The 26,228-nt window shown below is 38.4% G+C and overlaps 1 protein-coding gene across 7 annotated transcripts in view; it reads left to right on the forward strand.

The window, feature by feature from the left end:
* SEC24D (SEC24 homolog D, COPII coat complex component) overlaps positions 1–26,228 on the forward strand; it is a 115,634-nt gene that overhangs the window by 47,393 nt on the left and 42,013 nt on the right. For all 7 annotated transcript variants that reach the window (XM_055274720.2, XM_055274723.2, XM_055274719.2 and 4 more), the window contains exons 9-10: positions 21,856–21,994; positions 25,234–25,349. In XM_055274720.2, the coding sequence (XP_055130695.1) occupies positions 21,856–21,994; positions 25,234–25,349 (255 nt within the window). The remainder of the gene's footprint in view (positions 1–21,855; positions 21,995–25,233; positions 25,350–26,228) is intronic.

Below are 26,228 nucleotides of genomic sequence, written 5' to 3' on the forward strand. Positions count from 1 at the left end.
TGAGCTAAGGTTGTGCCACTGCACTCTAGCTTAGGCGACAGGGTAAGACTCCATCTCAAAAAAATAAAAATAAATAAATAAGTAATACATGCTGTTTAAATCTTTCTTGTTAATGATTGTTTATATTTTGATAGATTCAGTAGGTTAAAGAAGACCCATATGGGGGAAAAAGGAGTGGATGTCAAGGAACCGATTAATGGAGTTAACAAGAAAGGAAAATTCTCTGTTAGAGAATAAGCCCAGCACCAATACATTATGTCAGTGATGGTCTTTACATGTCACCTGCAAAAGGAATTGCTGGTCATGCCTTTGACTTTTCAGCTAATCTTGCTTGCATGGGTTGACATAGTTTTGGCAGAACTTATAGTGCCTCACTGTAGTAGTTTATTCACGATGACCATGTCATCCCTTCTTTTAGGAAGATAGCAGCTTATGTAGTAGGTGTAATCCCACTTTTATAGATGGTGAAGCTCCAAAGGTTCTGGGGCTATTAAAGTTACCAGCTGGTAAGTGATACTGCTGGAACTCAAGATTCCAAATTTCAGTAAAACAGTATATATTTTTCTTGCTGGCTAAAGTTTTAGCAATGAGGCTCTTGCTCTTCCTAGAAGCTTATGAGTTATCTTGAAATAATCATTTTAGATTTCTTAAAGTCTTTTTGACTTTAAGCCTCTGCTTAGTACTCCTTGTAAGCAAAGACTATCCAGAGTTCAGCAGTGGGCTGGGCATAGAGGTCTTAGTTGAATAAATGCACTCCTCTCAGGGTTGTAGAGACATTTAAAAGACAAAAATAAACCATATCACAGAATGGTGGTTGATTTGTAGGTATTTTAGGCCTCTATTTTTTTTTTAGCACAGCGAATCTTAGTTGTTCCTTGGCAGCAGTTGGGTCTACTGATAAACATGTTGCTAATGAAATAAACATTTTTTTAAATCCTACTTTGGATATTTCATGTCTTTTAAATAACTACAAACTTCATTTATAACCCTGTTCACCTCTCTAACAAACTTTGTATTTGAAAGACAATGTATTTTTTTACAAGTTCCTCAACACTGTGGGAGAATTAACTCAGTTTCCTCTATCACATATTAATGAGAGAGGTTCTATTTCACTATAAAGGACAGAACAGTAAAACAATTGGATGAATTTTGGACCCAGATATTTTAGGAACCAATAAAAACTGGCTACTTTTTCCAAAGCACAGTAGCCAAATGGTGGAACACTGGATTAGGAGCCAGGAAATAATTTCAGGTCTCCCCTGTGCCTTGTATTGTGTGTGACCTTGGGCCTCCGTTTCTAAGAGGGAGAAGTCTGGTTCTGTTATCTCATAAATCCAGAAAGCTGATAGTGTCTGTCTTACTTTTCCAGTTTTATTGGACATTCACCATAGATGCCATTTATGAAGTCCTATATGTTATTAGAAATTAATGTGAACAAATTTCACAACCCAACCCAAAGTGATTTCATATGTATAGCACTTTCAGTGTAAGTCTGGAGTGTATTATATTATTCATTTAAAAAGAAACACATGGCCAGGCATGATGGCTGACACTTGTAATCCCAGCTCCTTGGGAGGCTGAGGTCAGCGAATCACTTGAGGCCAGGAGATTGAGACCAGCCTGGGCAACATAGTGAGACCCCATGTCTACCAAAATAAATATTTTTTTAAGTAGCCAAGTACAGTGATGCATGCCTGTAGTCCCAGCTACTCAGGAGGCTGAGGCAGGAGAATCACTTGAGCTCAGGAGTGTGAGACTGCACTGAGCTATCATAGTGTCACTCTACTCTAGGCTGGTGTCAGAGTGAGACCTCGACTTTAATTTTGTTTATTTCATTATTTATTTATTGAGACAGGGTTTCACTCTGTGACCCAGGCTGGAGTACGGTGTGCAATCTCTGTTCACGGCAACCTTCACCTCCCAGGCTCAAGCGATCCTCACACCTCAGCCACCCAAATAGGGACCACGGCCATGTGCACCACACCTGGCTAATTTCTGTATTTTTTGTAAAGACAGGGTCTCACTATATTGCCTAGGCTGGTCTCAAACTCCTAGCTCAAGCAATCTACCTGCCTCGGCCTCCCAAAGTGCTGGGATTACAGACTTGAGCCACCACATCCAGCCTCAACTTTAAAAATAAAAAGAACACATGAAGATTGGGAGACTATGCATTTTCACGTATAGCCTAAATTTAGCTAGTTTAGTGATAAGTATGCTCTGAAATTAAACTGATTACTGTATGGTATCATGGCCTGTAAAGAACTTAAAGAATACTTAAATTATTTTTAAATGAAAACTTCAAAAGCCAGAATTTATTTTTTAAGTTGTGTATCATCATCTTGTCTGCTTTAATTATTTTTAAAGTGTCAACATAAAAACTTGGACATATAAAATGCATGTATTTAGAAATAAAATGATGAATATAACATTTAAAATACCTTTGTTTTATCAAGTTACTTTCGAAACTGAATCTCATCTCTTAAGATTTTTGGTCACTGTTTGTATAGTGCTATGAAAAAGTTTGGCAGCTGAAGAACAGAATATTATCCCTTTTTAGAACAGTGTTCTAGCCTTATAGCACATGTGTAGGGAGTCACATTTGTCAGGGCAAAGATCATTTGAATTCTTTTTAAGTTACATTTTAGAAGCTAAATGCACCAAGCTTATTTTCTTAATCACAGAATTATTCCTGTAAGTCTTTATTCTTTTATTAAATGGGGAACAACTTCAGGAGAAACAATATAAAGAAAACATTCTGACGTGATTTAATTTTCAGTGAATTTTCAGAAAGTGTGGGTTTGATGATCTTCCTTGCCCTAGTGATTGAGGACCCAAATCAGCCTTTCTTGATGTAGAACAGTGGGGAGGATTGAGAAGCCACCACAGACAAGGAACTGTGTTAGAGCCTTTTTGCTGCTATTTCTCTAAATTCTAAGACCCATATTTTCTCATATTTTAACATTTTAAAAATAGGAATATGCCTTATTAACAAAGGCTTCTTAGCCATGTGTCATGTTCACCTGGAAGGTTTGGTGTCTCTTAGAATTGAAGGGATTTTAGAATCAATGAAATGTACTATCTATACCTTGCTTCATGCTTCTAACTTCTGTCAAATTTTGTGGATATTTAGATAATTCAAGAGTACCAGGGTCTACAATGTGTGCAGCTGTGAGTCTTTGCTGATCAAGTACAAGAAAGTCAAATATTTTAATGTTTATATTAGAAAGCTTCATAGAAATCAAGTTCCCATTGAATAAAAGGCTAAAAAATAAACAAAATTATACTTTTAAGAAAGAAGCCAGGCGCGGTGGCTCACGCTTGTAATCCCAGCACTTTGGGAGGCCGAGGCAGGCGGATCACGAGGTCAGGAGATCGAGACCACGATGAAACCCCGTCTCTACTAAAAATACAGAAAATTAGCCGGGCGTGGTGGCGGGCGCCTGTAGTCCCAGCTACTCGGAGAGGCTGAGGCAGGAGAATGGCGTGAACCCGGGAGGTGGAGCTTGCGGTGAGCCGAGATTGCACCACTGCACTCCAGCCTGGGTGACAGAGCCAGACTCCCGTCTCAAAAAAAAAAAAAAGAAAGAAGAAGAAAGAGAAAAATGTAGGAAAAGAAAACTGTGTCTAAACTTTTAATTTGGCATTGTTTCTTGAAATGTTTGAAAGTGACTCCCAAGTTTGAAGCACAGATTATTTCTGAAGTGATTTTTTTGTCAGGAATATAGCATTGTCATGAATGTGGTGACTAGGGCAGGAATTTAGGAGTTAGATGGAGTTAGGTGCATAAATTGACTCTATTTTAGCAGTATGACCTTGAAACATTTACTTTTTTGAGCCTTATTTGTTTCATAAGTAAAATTACAATAACACCCCTTAACCTGTAGTTGTTTAAAAATAAACCAGTCTTATCTTCATCAGTATTATGATTATTTGCTATACAATATCAAATTTTGCCATGGAAAATTTTATTTTAATCTTATAATGTTGATTTTGGGTGTCTGCTATATACAAGAAAGAGAAGTATGAGAACTTCAGGCAATTTATATTTACTTAAAGTGTATACATTTAAGAGGGATGTCATCAAACCCCTTCAGTGGTTCTAGCTATTATATAAGAAGGAGGAGACTGAGTTAGACTCCACAATTTATATCCATATGTAAATGGGAAAGAGGCTTAATTACTCTGATTTTAAAGGAATGTTGCATGGTATCTGTCATTTGATATTAGATCACTGTTTTCTCCGTTTCTTATTATTCGAATTATAAGCATCACCATAACATAAACATTTGTGTAGACTTTAGTTTTTCATAAGGTGTTTCATGAGCATTTGCTGGAATAATTTTTCCTCAACTCCTTCACACTATTCTGTCCTTTTAGTCACTTCCTGAGGAGAGTTTTTGGGATACTTCCCCAGCCCCATTCTCCCCTGTAGCTCAACTCATACCATGAATCCCAGTTTGCAATTTTGATATGTAGATTTGACTAACATCTTTTTCCTGCTGGGTTCACAAGGGTAGGGACCACATCTGATTTTTCTCACTATTGCATTTCTAGGACCTAAAACAGTACATGGAACATTTTTAGCTAAATAATATTTAACTATGATATTTTAATCATACATTATCATTTATATATAGAAGTATAGTAGAATTTTGATGCCAAGTAATTTGGTGACATTTTTACCATAGAGGTCTGCCTGTGCTCAAACATTTATTGAGCTTGTTGTATTCAAATGCCATATTTGATACTAAAACTGTTACAAAGTAGATAAGAAAGGAATTGACAATTTAAATGCCAAACTAAGGCAAGGATCTTGTATTTAGGAGTCATCTCTTTATCCTAGTGTCTGCTTGAATTCAGTTTCCATGGTCTGTATCAATGAAAATATTTTATTTCCCACACATGTTCTTATTTAAAAAAGCCATTTGGGGACGCACTACAAATTATGATTGCTTTAGTATTGCCAGCAGATAAAAACAGCTGCACTGACTAGAATAACAATTGCATAAGGAATTTCCAGGACAGTAAAATTCTACATGAAGTTTAGCTTAGGTTTCACTTTTATTCTCCCCCTACTCCAGTGTTTCTCTCAATATCATCTCACAGAGGAAGGTATATAGTATTTGTGAGTGTGTGTTTGTGTGTATTTGGTGGGCGGAGTGGGGGCAGGGAAGGATCTTATGGGCAGTATGTGTAACAAAAAAGAACATTTAAAAATCTTTAAAATGTTATTTGTTGTTTGGGAAATTCAACCATCATTTACTTTTTTGAAAAATATTTCTGTAAAATGCAGGTAAAATAGAAGAGCCATAATTATTAAATCTAGTGTCTGTAGGTATCCTGGAGTTCATCTACCACAAAGATCACTTTCCTTTATCCTAAACTGTAAATTAAAGTATATTGTAGTCTAACATGGAATGAGATTTAAGTTTTTTTTGGTTTACTACATCCCATACTCCCTTGTCCTCTATAGTTTGAAAAGTTTTGAAAAATTCTTTAAATAGTTCAAACATAATTTTGTCTACATTTCTTCTTTCTTACAGAAAAGCATAGAAAATGTTTCATATTTATCAACTTTTATTTCTGATAACAAGTCATCTTTCCTCTTATTTCAGTTTATTGATATAGAATAAATATATAAATGTATTTATTTCTCTAAATGCTTTTGAATTGATCATCCGTTTTTTAAATTAAATTTTTTTCTCAACCTTTTAAATTCCTGTTTTCAAAAATGCTCTCCTTCAAATGATTTTTGGCTGTGTGCCCAAATCAAATTAACTCACCAAAGATGATTTGCTGTATTACTGGAAGTAGCCCAGCGAGAGCACGGGGGATGGTTAGTCACCAGTGTTTTCTTCTGTTTAAATAGAGACAAGGTTTCGCCATGTTGGCCAGGCTGGTCTTGATCTGCTGAGCTCAAGTGATCTGCCCGCCTCAGCCTCCCAAATTGCTCGGATTACAGGCATGAACCACTATGCCTGGCCAGTCTTCAGTGTTTATGTCAATAACAGATTGAACTGTGTGACCCTTAGAGCCCTATATTTTTTTCCACTCTGAAAGGAATTTGTAGAGAAAGTTTTAGACATATTTGGACAAATGCATCGCTTCCATAGGTGTCTACTCTAAAGGGAATTGATCATTTGGTTTGAGTTCTCTTAAGCTTCTTTACAGAAACACTTTTATACTCGTATTTATACTTGTATAATCACTCCTGGGATTTTAGCGATGTTTTCAGTCATCTCATATACCATAATCTGGACAATAATCCATTGTTATTTGATATGATAGTTTATAAACTATGACCATTTTTGAAAGACTTTATGTCACCTTAGTTCAAAAAGGATTTAAGAATAACCAATTCAATTCAATGAATACTCATTGTTCTCCCAGTATGTGCCAGATACTGTTCTTGGCACTTGAGATATGTCAGTGAACAGAGCGGACAAAGATCTCTGCCCTCATGGAGCTTACATTCTAATGGAGACTAGACAGTGAACCTGGTGAGAAGGTTATCTAAGTCTGTGGAGGAAGGAAAAAGTAGAGCAGACTTGGGGGATGACATCTGCCTAGGAGGAGGTGGAGTGTGGGTTTTGTAGATTAAATAGGGTATTCAGGGCAGGCCTGATTGAGAAAGTGTCATTTAAATTCAGACCCTCAGGGGTCTGTTCCACGATGGTCGAATAGGAAGAGCTCCAATCTGCAGCTCCCAGCGTGATTGATGCAGAAGACGGGTGATTTCTGCATTTCCAACTGAGGTACCTGGTTCATCTTATTAGGACTGGTTGGACAGTGGGTGCAGCCCATAGAGGGCGAGCCAAAGCAGGGTGGGGCGTTGCCTCACCCGGGAAGCACAAGGGGTCAGGTGATTTCCCTTTCCTAGCCAAGGGAAGCCATGACAGACTGTACCTGGAGAAAACGGAACATCCCCACAGAAATACTGCGCTTTTCCAATGGTCTTAGCAAATGGCATACCAGGAGATTATATCCCATGCCTGACTCGGCGGGTCCCACGCCCAAGGAGTCTTGCTCACTGCTAGTGCAGCAGTCTGAGATCGACCTGTGAGGCAGCAGCCTGGCAGAGGGAGGGGTATACCCCATCACTGAGGCTTGAGGTAAACAAAGCAGCCAGGGAAGCTTGAACTGGGCAGAGCCCACTGCAGCTCAGCAAGGCCTGCTGCCTCTGTTGACTCCACCTCTGGGGCCAGGGCATAGCTGAACAAAAGGCAGCAGAAACTTCTGCAGACTTAAACATCCCTGTCAGACAGCTCTGAAGAGAGCAGTGGTTCTCCCTGCACAGCGTTTGAGCTCTGAGAATGGACAGACTGCCTCCTCAAGTGGGTCCCTGACCCCCATGTAGCCTAACTGGGGAGATACCTACTGGGACTGACTGACACCTCATACAGGTGGGTGCCCCTCTGGAACAAAGCTTCCAGAGGAAGGATCAGGCAGCAATATTTGCTGTTCTGCAATATTTGCTTTTCTGGAGCCTCCACTGGTGATAACCCAGGCAAACAGGGTCTGGAGTGGACCTCCAGCAAACTCCAACAGACCTGCTGCTGAGGGACCTGTTAGAAGGAAAACTAACAAGCAGAAAGGAATAGCATCAACATCAACAAAAAGGACATCCACAACAAAACCCCATCTGTAGGTCACTAACATCAAAGACCAAAGGTAGATAAAACCACAAAGATGGGGAGAAACCAGAGCAGAAAAGCTGAAAATTCTAAAAACCAGAGTGCCTCTTCTCCTCCAAAGGATTGCAGTTCCTCGCCAACAACGAGACAAAGCTAGATGGAGAATGACTTTGACGAACTGACAGTAGGCTTTAGAAGGTCAGTAATAACAAACTTCTCCGAGCTAAAGGAAGATGATCAAACCCATCGCAAGGAAGCTAAAAACCTTGAAAAAAGATTAGACGAATGGCTAACTAGAATAAACAGTGAAGAGAAGTCCTTAAATGACCTGATGGAACTAAAAACCATGGTACGAAAACTACGTGACACATGCACAAGCTTCAGTAGCCGATTCCATCAAGTGGAAGAAAGGGTATCAGTGATTGAAGATCAAATTAATGAAATAAAGTGAGAAGTTTAGAGAAAAAAGAGTGAAAGGAAATGAACAAAGCCTCCAAGAAATATGGGACTATGTGAAAAGACCAAATCTACATTTGATTGGTGTACCTGAAAATGACAGGGAGAATGGAACCAAGTTGGAAAACACTCTTCAGGATATTATCCAGGAGAACTTCCCCCAACCTAGCAAGACAGGCTAACATTCAAATTCAGGAAATACAGAGAACACCACAAAGATACTCCTCGAGAAGAGTAACCCCAAGACACATAATTGTCAGATTCACCAAGGCTGAAATGAAGGAAAAAATGTTCAGGGCAGCCAAAGAGGTCGGGTTACCCACAAAGGGAAGCCCATCAGACTAACGGCAGACCTCTCGGCAAAAACTCTACAAGCCAGAAGAGAGTGGGGGCCAATATTCAACATTCTTAAAGAAAAGAACTTTCAACCCAGAATTTCATATCCAGTGAAACTAAGCTTCATAAGTGAAGGAGAAATAAAATCCTTTACAGACAAGCAAATGCTGAGAGATTTTGTCACCACCAGGCCTGCCTTACAAGAGCTCCTGAAGGAAGCACTAAACATGGAAAGGGGGAACAGATACCAGCCACTGCAAAAACATGCCAAATTGTAAAGACCATCAATGCTAGGAAGAAACTGCATCAATTAACGGGCAAAATAACCAGCTAACATCATAACGTCAGGATGAAATTCACACATAACAATATTAACCTTAAATGTAAATGACACAATTAAAAGACACAGACTGGCAAATTGGATAAAGAGTCAAGATACATCAGTGTGCTGTATTCAGGAGACCCATTTCACCTGCAGAGACACACATAGGCTCAAAATAAAGGGATGGAGGAAGATCTACCAAGCAAATGGAAAGCAAAAAAAAGAGCAGGGGTTGCAATCCTAGTCTCTGATAAAACAGACTTTAAAACAACAAAGATCAAAAGAGACAAGGCCATTACATAATGGTAAAGGGATCAATTCAACAAGAAGAACTAACTATCCTAAATATATATGCACCCAATGCAGGAGCACCCAGATTCATAAAGCAAGTTCTTAGACACCTAAAAAGAGACTTAGACTCCCACACAATAATAATGGGAGACTTTTTAGACAGATCAATGAGACAGAAAGTTAACAAGGATATCCAGGACTTGAACTCAGCTCTGCACCAAGCAGACCTAATAGACATCTACAGAACTCTCCACCCCAAATCAGCAGAATATATATTCATCTCAGCACCACATCACACTTATTCCAAAATTGACCACATAGTTGGAAGTAAAGTACTCCTCAGCAAATGTAAAAGAACACAAATCACAATAAACTGTCTCTGAGACCACAGTGCAATCAAATTAGAACTCAGGATTAAGAAACTCACTAAAAACCACACAACTACATGGAAACTGAACATCCTGCTCCTGAATGACTACTGGGTACATAACGAAATGAAGGCAGAAATAACGATGTTCTTTGAAACCAATGAGAACAAAGACACAACGTACCAGACTCTCTGGGACACATTTAAAGCACTGTGTGGAGGGAAATTTATAGCACTAAATGCCACAAGAGAAAGCAGGAAAGATCTAAAATCAACACCCTAACATCACAATTAAAAGAACTAGAGAAGCAAGAGCAAACACATTCAAAAGCTATCAGAAGGCAAGAAATAACTAAGATCAAAGCAGAACTGAAGGAGATAGAGACACAAAAAACCCTTCAAAAAATCAATGAATCCAGGAGCTTGTTTTTTGAAAAGATCAACAAAATTGATAGACCGCTAGCAAGACTAATAAAGAAGAAAAGAGAGAAGAATCAAACAGATACAATAAAAAATCATAAAAGGGATATCACCACCGATCCCACAGAAATACAAACTACCATCAGAGAATACTATAAACACATCTATGCAAATAAACTAGAAAATCTAGAAGAAATGGATAAATTCCTCAACACATACACCCTCCCAAGACTAAACTAGGAAGAAGTTGAATCTCTGAATAGACCAATAAAAGGCTCTGAAATTGAGGCAATAATCAATAGCCTACCAACCAAAAAAATTCCAGGACCAGATGGATTCACAGCCGAATTCTACCAGAGGTACCAACAGAAGCTGGTACCATTCCTTCTGAAACTATTCCAATCAATAGAAAAAGAGGGAATCCTCCCTAACTCATTTTATGAGGCCAGCATCATCCTGATATCAAAGCCTGGCAGAGATACAACAAAAAAAGAGAATTTTAGACCAATATCCCTTATGAACATCGATGCAAAAATCCTCAATAAAATACTGGCAAACTGAATCCAGCAGCACATCAAAAAGCTTATCCACCACATTCAAGCCAGCTTCATCCCTGGGATGCAAGACTTGTTCAACATATGCAAATCAGTAAATTTAATCCATCACATAAACAGAACCAATGACAAAAACCACATGATTATCTCAATAGATGCAGAAAAGGCCTTTGACAAAATTCAACAGCACTTCATGCTAAAAACTCTTAATAAGCTAGGTATTGATGGAATGTATCTCAAAATAATAAGAGCTATTCATGACAAACCCACAGCCAATATCATACTGAATGGGCAAAAACTGGAAGCATTCCCTTTGAAAACTGGCACAAGACAGGGATGCCCTCTCTCACCACTCCTATTCAGCATAGTGTTGGAAGTTCTGGCCAGGGCAATCAGGCAAGGGAAAGAAATAAAGCGTATTCAATTAGGAAAAGAAGAAGTCAAATTGTCCCTGTTTGCAGATGACATGATTGTATATTTAGAAAACTATCATCTCAGCCCCAAATCTCCTTAAGCTGATAAGCAATTTCAGCAAAGTCTCAGGATACAAAATCAATGTGCAAAAATCACAAGCATTCCTATACACCAATAACAGACAAACAGAGAGTCAAATCATGAGTGAATTCCCATTCACAGTTGCTACAAAGAGAATAAAATACCTAGGAATCCAACTTACAAGGGATGTGAAGGACCTCTTCAAGGAGAACTACAAACCACTGCTCAACGAAATAAAAGAGGACACAAACAAATGGAAGAACATTCCATGCTCATGGGTAGGAAGAATCAATATAGTGAAAATGGCCATACTGCCCAAGGTAATTTATAGATTCAGTGCCATCCCCATCAAGCTACCAGTGACTTTCTTCACGGAATTGGAAAAAACTAAAGTTCATATGGAACCAAAAACGAGCCTGCATTGCCAAAACAATCCTAAGCCAAAAGAACAAAGCTGGAGGCATCACGCTACCTGACTTCAAACTATACTACAAGGCTACAGTAACCAAAACATCATGGTACTGGTACCAAAACAGAGATAGAGACCAGTGGAACAAAACAGAGGCCTCAGAAATAACACCACACATCTAGAACCATCTGATCTTTGACAAACCTGACAAAAACAAGAAATGGAGTAAGGAATCCCTGTGTAATAAATGGTGCTGGGAAAACTGGCTAGCCATATGTAGAAAGCTGAAACTGAACCCCTTCCTTACACCTTATACAAAAATTAATACAAGATAGATTAAAGACTTAAATGTTAGACCTAAAACCATAAAAACCCTAGAAGGAAACCTAGGCAGTACCATTCAGGACATAGGCATGGGCAAGGACTTCATGAGTAAAACACCAAAAGCGATGGCAACAAAAGCCAAAACAGACAAATGTGATCTAATTAAACTAAAGAGCTTCTGCACAGCAAAAGAAACTACCATCAGAGTGAACAGGCAACCTACAGAATGGGACAAATTTTTTTTTTTTTTTTTTGGAGACGGAGTCTCGCTCTGTCACCCAGGCTGGAGTGCAGTGGCGCAGTCTCGGCTCACTGCAAGCTCCGCCTCCCGGGTTCACGCCATTCTCCTGTCTCAGCCTCTCCGAGTAGCTGGGACTACAGGCGCCCGCCACCACGCCCGGCTAATTTTTTTGTATTTTTAGTAGAGACGGGGTTTCACCGTGGTCTCGATCTCCTGACCTTGTGATCCGCCCGACTCGGCCTCCCAAAGTGCTGGGATTACAAGCGTGAGCCACCGCGCCCGGCCTGAATGGGACAAAATTTTTGCAATCTACCCATCCGACAAAGGGCTAATATCCAGAATCTACAAAGAACTTAAACAAATTTACAAGAAAAAAACAACCCCATCAAAAAGTGGGCAAAGGATATGAACAGACACTTCTCAAAAGAGGACATTTATGGAGCCAACAGACACATGAAAAAATGCCCATCATCACGGGTCATCAAAGAAATGCAAATCAAAACCACAATGAGATACCATCTCACGCCAGTTAGAATGGCAATCATTAAAAAGTCAGGAAACAACAGATGCTGGAGAGGTTGTGGGGATATAGGAATGCTTTTACACTGTTGGTGGGAGTGTAAACTAGTTCAACCATTGTGGAAGACAGTGTGATGATTCCTCAAGGATCTAGAACTAGAAATACCATTTGACCCAGCCATCCCATTACTGGGTATATACCCAAAGGATTATAAATCATGCTGCTATAAAGACACATGCACCTGTATGTTTATTGTGGCACTATTCACAACAGCAAAGACTTGGAACCAACCCAAATGTCCATCAATGTTAGACTGGATTAAGAAAATGTGGCTACACCATGGAATACTATGCAGCCATAAAAAAGGATGAGTTTATATCCTTTTTAGGGTCATGGATGAAGCTGGAAACCATCATTCTGAGCAAACTGTCACAAGGATGGAAAACCAAACACCGCATGTTCTCACTCATAGGTGGGAATTGAACAATGAGAACACTTGGACACAGGGTGGGGAACATCACACACGGGGCTCTTTTGGGGGGTGGGGGGAGGGGGGAGGGATAGCATTAGGAGAAATACCTAGTGTAAATGATGAGTTAATGGGTGCGGCACACCAACATGGCCCATGTAAGCCTATGTATCAAACCTGCACGTTGTGCACACGCACCCTCTAACTTAAAGTATAATAAAATAAATAAATAAATAAATTCAGACCCTCACATAGAGGGAAATCTCTTTTTATGGCCTTATAAAGAAGTAAGACTAATGCAGGGAATACTTTGACTAATTTATAATTCTGCCAGAGAGACAAAGATAGTTTGCCTCTGGGCTTATTATTTTTAACCCTTTTTATCTTTAGAGTATTTCACAACTTTCCTTTGAGGAGTGGAAAGCTGCCAATTGTTCTGTCATAGAAGAAAAACACTAGCTATAGAAGGGTTTTAAGTCTAAGATATATTAATCATTTGTAGAACATTGTGCATTGTTGTAACAATGAAGTGTGTTTTCTGCTAGTGGCCTGTAACTAGACAACATATAATTTTCCCATAGAGATAGAAGATAAGTTACAATAGGTCAAAGATTGTAAGAAATGTGGCAAAATGTTGCTCAAGCGTAAAATTCTGGAGAGAGAGTATCTTACTCAAAAGTTTTAAACATCTGTTCTAGCAAGAAAAATAATGCTGATCTTTGCAAATATGCCCATAACTTGAAACATTGTGTCAGCATAACCCAATCCAAACAGACCATTTTTTGCTGAAGAATCATTACCTACCATTGATAGTTTAGTTATGAATTAGGACACGAAAACCGATTAAGGTGCTCTCTTAACTGCATTGGTATTTATTTTCCCTTCTGAAACTAAAAATGCCCTCTCACCAGGAGCTGCCCTTTCATAGACTTCAGTGTACAGTTTAATGTGACCTTCCCGCCAAAAAGACCTCTTGGCATTAGAGGCCTGGGTAGAAAGGTCACAGCTGTGCTTGCTTTAAAGCATTTTGGGCCATTCCAAGAGACGAATCTCCTAGTATAGTTATCAGTGTATATTTTGGGATGAAAGCACATTAGGGTTCATCACACCCAGATCTTCTGTGATAGAACTGGCAGATATCCTCAATTCCAGAGGAGACTTCTCTGTCTCCCTCCCCTTCCGCTCCGCTCCCCCTTCCCCTCCTCTCCCCTCCCCTTCCCTTCCTTCAGTTTTTCCCTCCCTCACTCCTTCCCTATGTCTCTTCCTTGTTATCCACTCAAATATTTATTGAGAATTTACTCTGTAATATAGGCCCTTGGGATCAGTGGTGAACGTGAAGCTAACATACTGCTGTTAAAGGGTGAAGTTTTTTAGCTAGAAATTCAATTTAAAAATTGTTCACAGTATTCAAACATATTTTGAGTTTATTTTAAACATAAACCCAGGAATTTAATGAATTGAGTGAAATATGAGATGATGAAACAAACAAAAATTCTAAAAACCCTTCATGATAATGGTAAAACGTGATAGAATTTGCTAATTTATAAGCAGGTTTCAAAATTTATACCAAATGTACTGTTTTCCCAAGGATATCATTTTAGTGAATGGTGAACTATCTTACTAACTTCTATAAGAATTCCTACCATGTAGTAACAACAGATTTTAGGTAGGGGTGTGTGTTCGTCTGTCTGTCTGTCTGAAACCTGCTGAGTCAGTATACTACTACCCTACCTGGCTTTGAAGGCTCTCCTTAAAATCACTCCAGCCTTTCTCTTTATCTCCCTTTATCCCAGCTGTTCAAGGCTACTTGCCTGCTGGCCACCAACAAACCATGGGCTTTTCCTTCTGTGTTAAGCTGTTCTCACTGGTTGAAATTCTTTCTCTCTCTCTCTCTCAGTGGACAAACAGCTCCTCGTTAAGTGCCCATATCTTCCTTGAATGAAGGCTTTACTGACCCCTCTGAAGATTTCTTTTTTTTTTTTTTTTGACCTTTTGCTTTAACACCTATCACAAGTTATCCTGAGTGTGTATTTGTGGGTACCCGAGCTATTGTGTTTGTTCATTCAGAAACCATTGACCGACCCCTGTCTCAGGTATTGTGCTACAGGAGACACAACAGTAAACAGGCTGGACCTGTGAGTCATGGATTTGAGAATGTAGTCGTGGTTTTGAAAAGTAAAATAGTGTGATAAGTGCTTTCAGGTACAAGGTTATATGTGAACATATGACAATTAAATATGTCTCCTGCAAGTGGCCTGGAATTAGACAACAAAGTATAATTCTCCCTTGTGGATGAAAGGATCTTGAGGGGCTAGAGTTAGACATGGTCCAGGGTTAGACAAAGCCTCTGAGAAGTCAGAAGAGAGGGGACCACCCCTTCCATTGTAACAGGAGAAGGAGAGAAAGGAAAGTGTTGGATAGATGCTAGTAAATTAGTGGGGGAAAGTCAAGAGAGTTCTTACCTGAGGTTTTCTATTTTCTTTGTGAAGAAGAATGTAAATGTAACTACCAAGGGAGGTGGAAAAGGAGCTTATGGGAAGGAGCTTAATCAAGATGCAAAGGTATATGGCAGCTTCTGTAGAGAATGGGAGAGAGAAATGACCAGAGACAATTAGAATGCTTACCAGGGAGCATGGTTTAAGGGCTTGATTCAAGTCACAGACCAGCGAGAATGGTATCTTTCTCTGAAACTATATGCTTTTCTACAGATCCAGTCTGCAAGCTGTTTCTTGCACATATAGCATAGAGAACATAAATAGCTGGAATAAATCAGAATTCAAGCTACAGCTCTGCAATTTGTTGCACAAGTCGCTTCCTATCACTGACCTTGCATTCCTCTGAACAATGTGGATGGGAATTCCCCACTCCCTGGGTTGTTAGCCCCTCAATATCAAATTGAGATTTTATAAATGAGAACATTTTAAACTACAAATGACCATAAGACCATAAAGATAATAGTTATGCTCTTACATTTATTATGAAAAGTCAATCAGTAAAATTTTTCAGTATTTTTCAATGAAAAGAAACCCAAAAATAAAAAACTGACTTCCAAATTAAAGAGGTCTCCAAATCTAATACAAGCTATAGATATAGTAAAGACAGAATAAATAGACTCTCTGATAGTATTGTTCAAAGGAAAAAAGGAAAACAATCTCCCAAGTGTAACTAACAAACTAAGAAAACTAAAATCTTCTGAAAATGCAAAAAAAGCAAAGTTTTAGGTTAAGAAGAGCCAACTAAAAGCATTAAAAATTTTTAAGAAACATTATTTATAAAAATATAGTCTTAGAACTAATGCAATGTATTAAGTGTCTTATCCTCAAGCTCTGTTTCTTTTTAGAAGACACATGATAGGATTTTATTTTTTAATTCAGAAAATATTCTTTCATTTCACATGTATTTTAAAAAGTCTAGGTAGAATAGTATTGCTCTCTAAAAAGCACTTGTTCAGTAAATAGCCTATTGAACTATACCTTTTTTGTCCGTATAGGCCAAGTGAATGTCATATATGGTAAAGCTAAAAGTAGAAAGCACATATAAGCTGCTTCTCATTTCTCTTTCACATGGAAATGTCTTTAATAAATGCAGTTGATACACTCTTTTCCTTTTAGTCTCTGGGCATAATCCTTTGGGAATCTGACTGACTCTGCTCATCTTGCAGCATGCCTAATAGTCTGAATGTTTAACATTTTTAAAGGGTAGTTGTTCATCACAGGTTCTGGATTATCTTTTCACATACCATTTCCATGCTTCTACTTATATCCCCCAATTAATCCAAATTACCAACTGACCTCCTCTTGAGACAGTTCCAAAGAATAAGCAGCACTCCAATTCCAAGAAGTAGCCGCTTGCCAAAGTTACATTGACAATAGGAAATCACTGCTGCTAGAGATACATTTACAGTGATTTCCTGGGAAATACAAGTTGATGCTGAATATGATCCTTAATCAGGCTGGAAAACTGTATAACATTTTGGCAGGTCTTATTTTAAATCTTCTCATTTAGGTCCCGTTGTAGGCAAAAATTTCTTTCCCATGACCAGTAACTGCTTAGCCAAGGTATTTCCTTCAGGCACTTTGTAAAGTAGAATATTGGTGCTGTGGGGGCAACTGTAGAGTCCCAGGACGCTGATTACTTTCCTGAAGACTCTTCTAATGAAGGAAATAAAGAGAGGAAAAAAAGAGGGGGAGGAAGAAGTATGCATTGAAAATGTAAAATAAGTTTTTTTAAAAAAATTAGTGAGTGTTAGAAGAGAGGAGAAAGTAGGTGGTTGAAGAGTTTGTGTGTGTTTATTAGAACTTACATGAACTCTGGTGCTGAAAGATAAGGAGAGTGGGTAGTGGACAAATGAGAGAAGAAAGGAGAGATGGGGCCAGTTTCACCCAACAATGTCCTGGGTGTGGGCGGATATGACATTACTCATTCAGAGTATTCCTGAAATCTGGGCTTTGGCCACTCTGCCTCTGCCCTTTACCAGAGCCATGCCTGTGATAGGATGTTCCAACAGGAAGCTAGGCGTTTGCTTTAGAAAATCATTTTTCTTCATCACACTGTACTGCCGTGTGCCAGGACGCACCAGATGTCACTGTTGCTTTTTTATTTTGCACCACGGTGGCTAATGTGGAGAGTGGGCTTGGACGCTGGCAGCAGGGCATTCGCGTCGTTGTTCTCTTTGCTTCCCAGGCCGTCATTAGGTTGCCTGCTCCACTTTGTGGCTCCCTATCCCAACCGCACCTCTGTTTCCCTACATATACTCAAGGAAAGTCGGCAGAGGATTAGGAACTTTAAAAATAAGTTTTTCTTGGCTATTAGTAAATATGGCACATTCTGTAGTTTCTATACAATGTATGCATAAAATAGTCTTGTATTCCATGTTTATTTGTATTTTGTTTGGCCCAGAATATTTTTAAACCATTATCAAAAGTTTCTTCGAGAAAAGCAAGTTCAGTTAAAAGTTATTAGAGTTACATGTAATGAATGTAGCATGATTATCTTGGTTGTTTTCTTGCCTACTGATAAGGTAAATATAGCTTTAATTTTTAGTTGCACAGTGCCACCTATTGGATCTATGGGATAAAAACACTTTGGTATTTAGCTGCTTTCTTTAATTCCACACTGCAGTTCATTACTTTCCTAAAACAGAAATACTGTAGCCAGGCTTGGGTATTCAAATTTTTCTTAATAATATAGATGCCAAAACAAAAATACACACAGCCTACAAACTTGATACAGATTTTTCATGATGGGTCTTTCTACACTGTACTTTATTTTCTTTGAGCATCTGTGTTTGTTTTGGAAATACAATCTGTGAATAGTTTAACATCGCCTTTCTGAGCTGAAAAGAGCTTTAAAAAGTGCTCTTGTTTATGATGTTCTGCCAAGTATTGTTTCTCCTCATACTCTGTTTTTTTCATTGCATTTGTGTGTACTTTTTTGTTAACTGTCTTTCTACCCTGCTACACTGTAAGTCCCTCAAAGGTACCTGTGGTACAAATGTTAAAGTTACCCAAGAGAATGGCAAGAATACTTGGAAAACTGATAATGTATTCAAATAAGAAGCCTTTTAAAATTTTACTAGTGGTATTAAGAAGGCATTGGTGGATACATCTTGATGTCTGCTTCTTTTACATGGAAAAATAATCAAAAGTTGTTTCATTTTGTTTCTTAATTGTTGGATATCATTTTAGTACTAAGCCTCATTTCTTAGAATGATATTCTCACTTGTGGTTCAAAATCAACCAGTGTTTACATACATACACAAGAGATACATTTTATTCAATTAAAGCAATTTTATTAAAATTAGTATCAGCATAGTATTTGGCACACCCCTCTTAATCCAAAAATACAAGGAAAAGGTTCACATTTTTCCTCAGCCTCCCTATCACTTTCATGTTGTGTAAACTCGTGCCACACAGAGCCAGAACCAAACAATAGCCAGGTGAGGTTTTTATAGCCAGTCTTTCTTTCCTTTCACTTTTCCACTTAAGAACAGAAAACAAAGGGCAGACAGGGATATACTAAGAGCTAAATATTAAAGTACATTTGTAAACAAAATTTTTAAAATCTGACAACATTTCTGAGTAAATATAATTCCCTTGGTAAGGAAAAAAGATAACTTAGGCAATTTTTTGAAAAGTAATTTGATTTTTTTTTAAAGCCATGCACACCAAGATCGAACCCAAAATAAAAGTAAGGTTAGCTATTTATGAGCTCATGCACACTACTGTGTTGCAGATAAGCTGACATCTGGAGAGTGCAAAGGGAAATCTTTGATGCTTTTCAACATGGCCTGAGAGAGATGAAACAAGCCAGTGTAATTTAGAAGCCCTTGCCCTGTTGCCTGAAAATAAAATGTAAACAGTTAAAAAGCTTTTAACATTCTTTACTGTCACCTCAGTTTTCTGAAGACCTTACTTACCTATCCATCATCTGGTTTCTAAAAAAGTGAAAATTGAAAAAACCGTAAGTGTATTTAATAGCCTAGACACAGTCATGACTTGACTCCAGTTTCTTGTTAGACATTCATTTTCAGTCCTGCAAGTTTGAATCTGCCAGGACTGGAATGCATAGGTGTTCGTTGCCGACAGTTTTCACAGTAATTTTAGTCTGGGTCTGGCTTTGAGCAAATGATATCAGTGATAATAAGGTCAAATTTGCTTCCATTACTTTTGGCTTGTCTAGCATATAATTGGATCATATTTGGTTTCTAAAATCAGGGGATTTGTTACAGCCTTTGGACTTTTTGAAAATAAAAGGATGAGAAAAGTAAACTTGGCTGAGTGAATGGAAACTGCAGAATTTCTCCCAGTTTTAACTTCTGAAAGCATCTCCTGATCTCAGAGGTTGGAGTTGTGGAACAGAGCAGTAACTGGAGTCATGATTGGTAATTGTACTTTTAATCCAGAGGAAGCTACCTGAACAGCACATATTTGTTGTCTTCCGCTTCTTACTCTTCTAGCTTTCCACTTATTGTTCTAAGAATGTCTTTTTTTTTGTACCTGCATGCTTTTGCTTCTCTCTTGCCTCCTCAAATAATTTCTTCCTATTACCAGCTGAAAAGAACAAACATTTGTCACTATATACCTTTCTAACAAAAAGTTTGTGTGAAAGAGTGGTGTATACATCAGATATATGAATTTGTATGTGTGACTATGTATTTAAATAAAATTCCTAGAGTGTTGTAAAAATCCATTCTGCCTCTCAACTTTTAACCATTAGAGTATATCAGAGTCCCCTGAAAGTTTATTCTCTGTCTTCTAGATCATTTTTACAATAATGTTTTTACAGTAACTGACCAGGTAGCCTTCAGGACCTGAAGCCCATCTCATACTTGCCCTCCTGTCAAAGATGACTCTGTCCTGAGCTGAGTGGTTTTGAGAGAGGAAAGGCTGTTGTGGATAAAAATTTTCCAACTACTTTTTGCCAGGCACAATGCTGTGCACTGCATATGTATTACTCATTTAATCCTTGTCACAACCCCTACCGGTGGGGCACCAGAGCCAGGCCCATGCTGTGGATCAGAGCGACCATAAACAAGAAAATCCAATCCGTCTTCTGGCTTTCTTGAGGCAAGAGGTGGGGAAGAGGGCAGTGCAGAAATAGAGGGGAATGATTAAAGAAAAAAATTAAATCCTTCCCCTGATTCTTTTGAGTATTGTGTTAAACCTGTTTTTTCCTGCTCTGAGACCTCCCAACTGATTTCTGAAACCTCAGCTTTCACGTTGAACATCTGGGCAGGGACAATGGGGGATCTCGGTTTTCTAAGACTGAAGCAGAAAATGGCCTGATGCCCCTACCCCACTGACCTCCTGCTCTTCAGGCCTCGGTTCAAAAGCAGTCTGCTTTATTTATATCTTTTTCAGTAAAGAAAAATTTAATTGACATGCCGAAGCCTGCAATTCTCAAGCTTTTCTTTAAATGTTATCTTTAAGGAGATTTACAAAAACAAGTACCTCTGTGGCTTTCTCCCGAAAGCCAGAAGAGTTGGGAAGGCAGACTTAATGCTGAACTTTTTTACTTTTAAACTGTAAAAGATGTATCATGCTTTCTATGTATGTTTATGAGGAAGAAGCAATTGAATGATTTATTTTTTTCAGTTCTGGCAAAGCATGGCCAGCTACACTGTGAGTATTCTGTAAAACATTTTTTTCTGATAAACTAACAGAAAAGGTAGAATCGACCTCCTTGCCTAAATAAATGAACATTATTGCATATTTCTTCAAATAGCTGCATTTTTGAAGAAATAGTCAATGTGCTTTGGGGGAACTACGTAGACAGCATACTGCTATGCAAACTAGAACTTTTAAAATCAGACCCAACTCTCTTTATTTATAATCTATGAAGAAACTTAGCAAAATGTGTGACATAAGTTGTCTAGAATGTTTTTAACGTAAGAATAATTAGGTGTTATTACCATCACTATACGTTCTCTCTCCACACACATATTGGCAAATATGCTTACGCACATAGACATAAATATACATATATTGATATATCCTTATAAATGAGATAAACTCAAATTAACTTTTGTTTGGGTATTCTGGACAACATCTTATGGCTTTGAATTCATATGTTACCAATAAAGACATCTTTACTGTCCTGGGGCAAAAGCTAAGAGCTGAGTTCCTTAAAAATTGCCACTAGGCCAGGTGCAGTGGCTTGTGCCTGTAATCCCAGCACTTTGGGAGGCCAGGGTGGGTGGATCACCTGCGGTCAGGAGTCGAGACAAGCCTGGCCAACATGGCGAAACCTCGTCTCTACTAAAAATACAAAAATTAGCCAGGCATGGTGGCAGGCACCTATAATCACAGCCACTCGGGAGGCTGAGGCGGGAGAATCGCTTGAACCCTATAGGCGGAGGTTGCAGTGAGCAAACATGCCATTGCACTCTAGCCTGGGTGACAGAGCAAGACTCTGTCTCAAAAAAAAAAAAAAGTGCCATTAAAAGACTTTCCAAATTATAGTACCTAGAAATCCTATACTCACCTGTTCATTTAATTTTTCTTGCTTCTCCATAGAGTCCCCTTTACTTGGTAAATCACGGCGAGAGTGGACCAGTCAGATGCAACAGGTGCAAGGCCTACATGTGCCCATTTATGCAGTTCATTGAAGGAGGAAGGAGATATCAGTGTGGATTTTGCAACTGTGTGAATGATGGTAAGCAGTGCCATTAAAAGCTCTTTGTGAAATTCTTTATTAAGTAAAATGTATTATACTTCTTAGTTTAGGAAAAGCATACATTCTTTTTTCTATATAGCAGTACCTTCTTTATAATTCTCTAGAAGGAAACCAACTATGACAAGCTCTATTTGGGAAATTTAAGCCCCTTTTAACCTTAGGTAACTACATGAGCCCCACATGGAAGTTGAAATGTTTCTTAGAAAACTCAAATGTAGGGGGAAAAATTTTATTTCTTAATCCCCTTCCACAAAGCCTCAGTGGGAAACAAAATAAGATTTTTACTTCTTATGATTACAGATGATAAACTTGGGAGACTTTTCCTCTTTTGTCACTTCTCAAGGTTATTCTTGAAAATGAGTTCATTGATACTTAGGAAAAGCTTAGGTATAACCAAGGGCTTTAACACTTATATAGATATTTTTTTCACTGTGATGTAAATGTTGGATTGTTTAAGGAGGAAAGAACGTTATTAAAAAGGGCATTCCCGTATTCATTATATTTTGTTTTATTCCACTATGAATTTACTGATTTTGAAGAAAACTGCTAAGTTGCTGAAAGTGTTTTCACATTTATAACATGTCTCTGTACTTTTAATTATTTGTTGTTAAATGAGGTACATACTGAGGCTGAGAACATTCCCATATTCATTGACTTTTTTGAACCATGTAATGATTGTTAGAGTATGAGTTTTCTTTTCTGTTTCTTATCTTTGTAGACAGGCTTCCCTGCAGGTAATTAGATCTGAAGAACATATAGTACTGTCTGCCTGTGAACACATGGTTCTACCCATGGGTGCTGGCTACTCCCTAATGCCAACTGAGCTGGGGACAGTATTCCTCCTACATCATTGCATTCATGGCATCTTGGCTCTGTGAGCATTCTCTGGTGGGAGAGCGCTGCTTGCCTTCTTATTTCCCTGCCACCTTATCTCGCACACACACAGTCCATGGCTTTACCCAGCTTAGGGCTCCAGAGACTGACCTTGCGATTGCTTCTCATGCAGACCTTTGGTCAGTTCTTAAAACGCATCTTGCTGTGGAGTTGAATCATTGGCTTCTAGACTCATCCCAGACTATGGCCTAAGCCTCTTGGTACGTCTCTCTCCTTGCATTAACTATGGTTTCCACTCAGGGCAAATTGGATATCCCATTGAGACCAGATTCTGTTAGTTCTTTACCCTTACTTCTCTTTCTAAGGAAGATCTTGTTTCCTCTCTCAACCTGGATGAAATCTGCAACCAAATTCATGGCTATCATTCAGTCTTGGGACCTGGATTTCAGGAACACTGTAGCAATTCATTTCTCTGTGCTTTAGTTTTAGAGGAAAAATTCCTGAGAAGGGACAGAGGCTTCTCCCAAAGCATTTGGACAAAGTCCTCCAGCGAGCCCACCAGCTCCTCAGATGTCTTCACCCAAGCCCCCAGCTTTCTTAGAAAGGTGACCAAAATCATACCCACCATGAAGAGCAGCAAGGATCTTCACTTTGCTGTGACTCTTTCGCCTCCTACCCAAAGTGTCGGCTCAGGGCCTTAAAAGGCCCAGCCACTTCCAGGAAGAGAAAAACGACTCAGAATTCTTGTGTCTCAACACAGCAGATCATGTTCCCTCAGGTATCCATTCCTAGGAAGCTGCCATGTTTATTTTCCAATAGAATTATTCATACTAGGCTTAAATATGTGTCCCTACAAGGAAGCCAGACTCCCATAGATGTATGTTGACACCTGTCTTCTTTTAGGTTTAACAAAGACAGAGGTTTGTTGGAGTTAGAAAGAACCCAGCAAGCTTGCTTTAGTGGTTCCACTCTTATTTCCTAGCAAAGTGTCCAGAGATTGTCCAGTAGGGAGTATGTGTGGTCAGAGACATGCAGGAAGACAGGGGCCAAAGGGTAGTACATGATTTATGGTATGACTTGAATGTTGGCTTACAAAAGATGATAGACAATATTAAATGGTAATGAATATAAAATAAAATTTAAAGGGAAAACATTTCACATATTACATTTCTGTGTGTAGATGTGAATGAATTGTATGTTATACTATGTGGAAACTACTGTACTATGCATTCTAAGATAGCCAAGGCAGCATCCTCCATCTCATCTAAATGTAACAAAATAGCAATTTAAGACCCTCAAAGTTTACTTACCACAGCTGAGCCTGTCAGTTTCTACTTCTGTAATCTTTTCAAGAAGTTGAATTTTCCAGATTCAGAGATCCATATGTGCATAAGAACCTTATAAAATTTACTTTAAAAGAAATGGCCATGATACAGTAACAACGTAGAACAATCAAGCCTCAGTGGGGTTTTTGTTTTTAAAAAGAACAACCTCAGAAAACAGTCTCGTTATTCTTATGTCAGTTTCACAGCTAAAAAGAAATAATGCCAAATTGTTGGCTTAAAAACAAGAAGCATTATTTGTATGGTTTTTACAAATGGTAATGTTGTTCTTTACAAAAAGTTTAAAACCAGAGCATTGGTAGTTTTTCTAAATATTTTATTGGCAGTGGTTTAGTAGCCAGCCCTATTAATCTCAAGGCAACAGGAGTTCGTTTTTACAGAGATACCAGGCCATATTTGTCCAAGTGTTCAGTATGTGACTCATAAGTGTTCCTGTGCTATTGGATGACTTCCAGATCTTTGCCAGAACTAACCTTCTTCGACATTTGAATCAAATTAAAGTTCCTTAGCTGAGATCTTAGTGGTGTAGTCTTTCCCTAATACAGTAATCCTCTCCACTCTTAAGCCCAAACATTAAAAGATTACCATGCAAACTCCACATGGGTGAAGACATCTCTTAATTAAAGCATAATAAATATTGTAGTTCATAGTATAGTTCAAATAACGAATGTTTATTTCTGTTAGGTATATTAAAAATTCAAATAGTTAGAAAAGTCAGAATTATTTTTAAAAGAGGTAATAAAATGGGGACAATTGAATTTGGGTTGTGACAACTTAAAAACACCAATACTTTTATACCCTGTTTCTCTAGGATGGTCTAAATCATAAATGTTCTTTGTCATCAATAACTTATAGAATAAGAACCCTCCTCTTTTCCAAGACATGTTTTTAAAATAGTAGGTATTTACGATATACTACATTCCAGCTTTAAAGTACATTTTTCCAGATACTCCTTTCCTCTCATAATAAATTTTGAGAACTTATTAAATTGTCTGTGTTTATGAAAACAAAATATTTTCTTTCCTATTTTGTTTTTATTAGTTCCACCATTCTATTTCCAACATCTGGACCACATTGGAAGAAGACTGGATCACTATGAGAAACCAGAGTTATCTCTAGGATCTTATGAATATGTTGCCACTTTGGATTATTGCAGAGTAAGTGTTCCCAGAACTTCAAGTGTTTATACATTGATGTTAAATTCAAGTGAATAACTTTCATATGTAAAGAACTGACTCTTGATTCACAAACAAAGCATTTTGGTGGTACCATGGAGTGGTAGAAATGCCTAAGACACAGATCCCATCTCCTAGGTTGTTAACATGATTCAACTGCCAAACCATCTACTGGAGGAATTATTTTTAAAAACTGAAATGTGGTGTCAGAAATAGAAAACAATAATCTGTTATGTCCTTGCCAGACAGAATATACCTGGTTCTTAATGCAGTAGTTCCGTACAGTGCCTTTGCCTCCCTTATTTTGTAAAGAGTCTCAGAAAAACTTCCCTTCCAAGAGAAAAGCTCAACCAAAATGGTTAGTAGGACTATTGACGTGTTTCTGTACCTACCTTCACTCCTGTTGCTACCACGATGGTTTGGACTCTCAGAATCCCCCTTACTCTGTCGATCTCAGCAGGCTGAGATCCTGGCCTTTGATTTTCCTGCTCTATAATGTCACCGTGAGACATGCCCCCACACTCACTGCCTCCCATAAACCTCTATTGGTTATTTCTTTTCTAAAAAATTAAATTAAAAAAAATTTAGCTTTCTTTATAAGGCCATTAAGCATTGCCCCCCAAACTATCACCTCAGCTGTATCTTCAGTTATACAAAACTTTTCACCACATACTCTGAACTCAGCCCCTTTGACAACTCCATGCCTTTATACCAGATGTTCATTTGACCAGAGTATCTTTCCATTCTCCTGTCACATCTATACATACCCCAACTGGCAAACCCCTCCCTATTCTGTAATGCCTGGCTGAAATTTTAATTGTGTATATGCATTTGCAACTTTCTCTGTCTTTATCATGGTAA

This window comes from Symphalangus syndactylus, chromosome 4 (genome assembly GCF_028878055.3).
Source record: "Symphalangus syndactylus isolate Jambi chromosome 4, NHGRI_mSymSyn1-v2.1_pri, whole genome shotgun sequence".
Lineage (NCBI taxonomy): Eukaryota > Metazoa > Chordata > Mammalia > Primates > Hylobatidae > Symphalangus > Symphalangus syndactylus.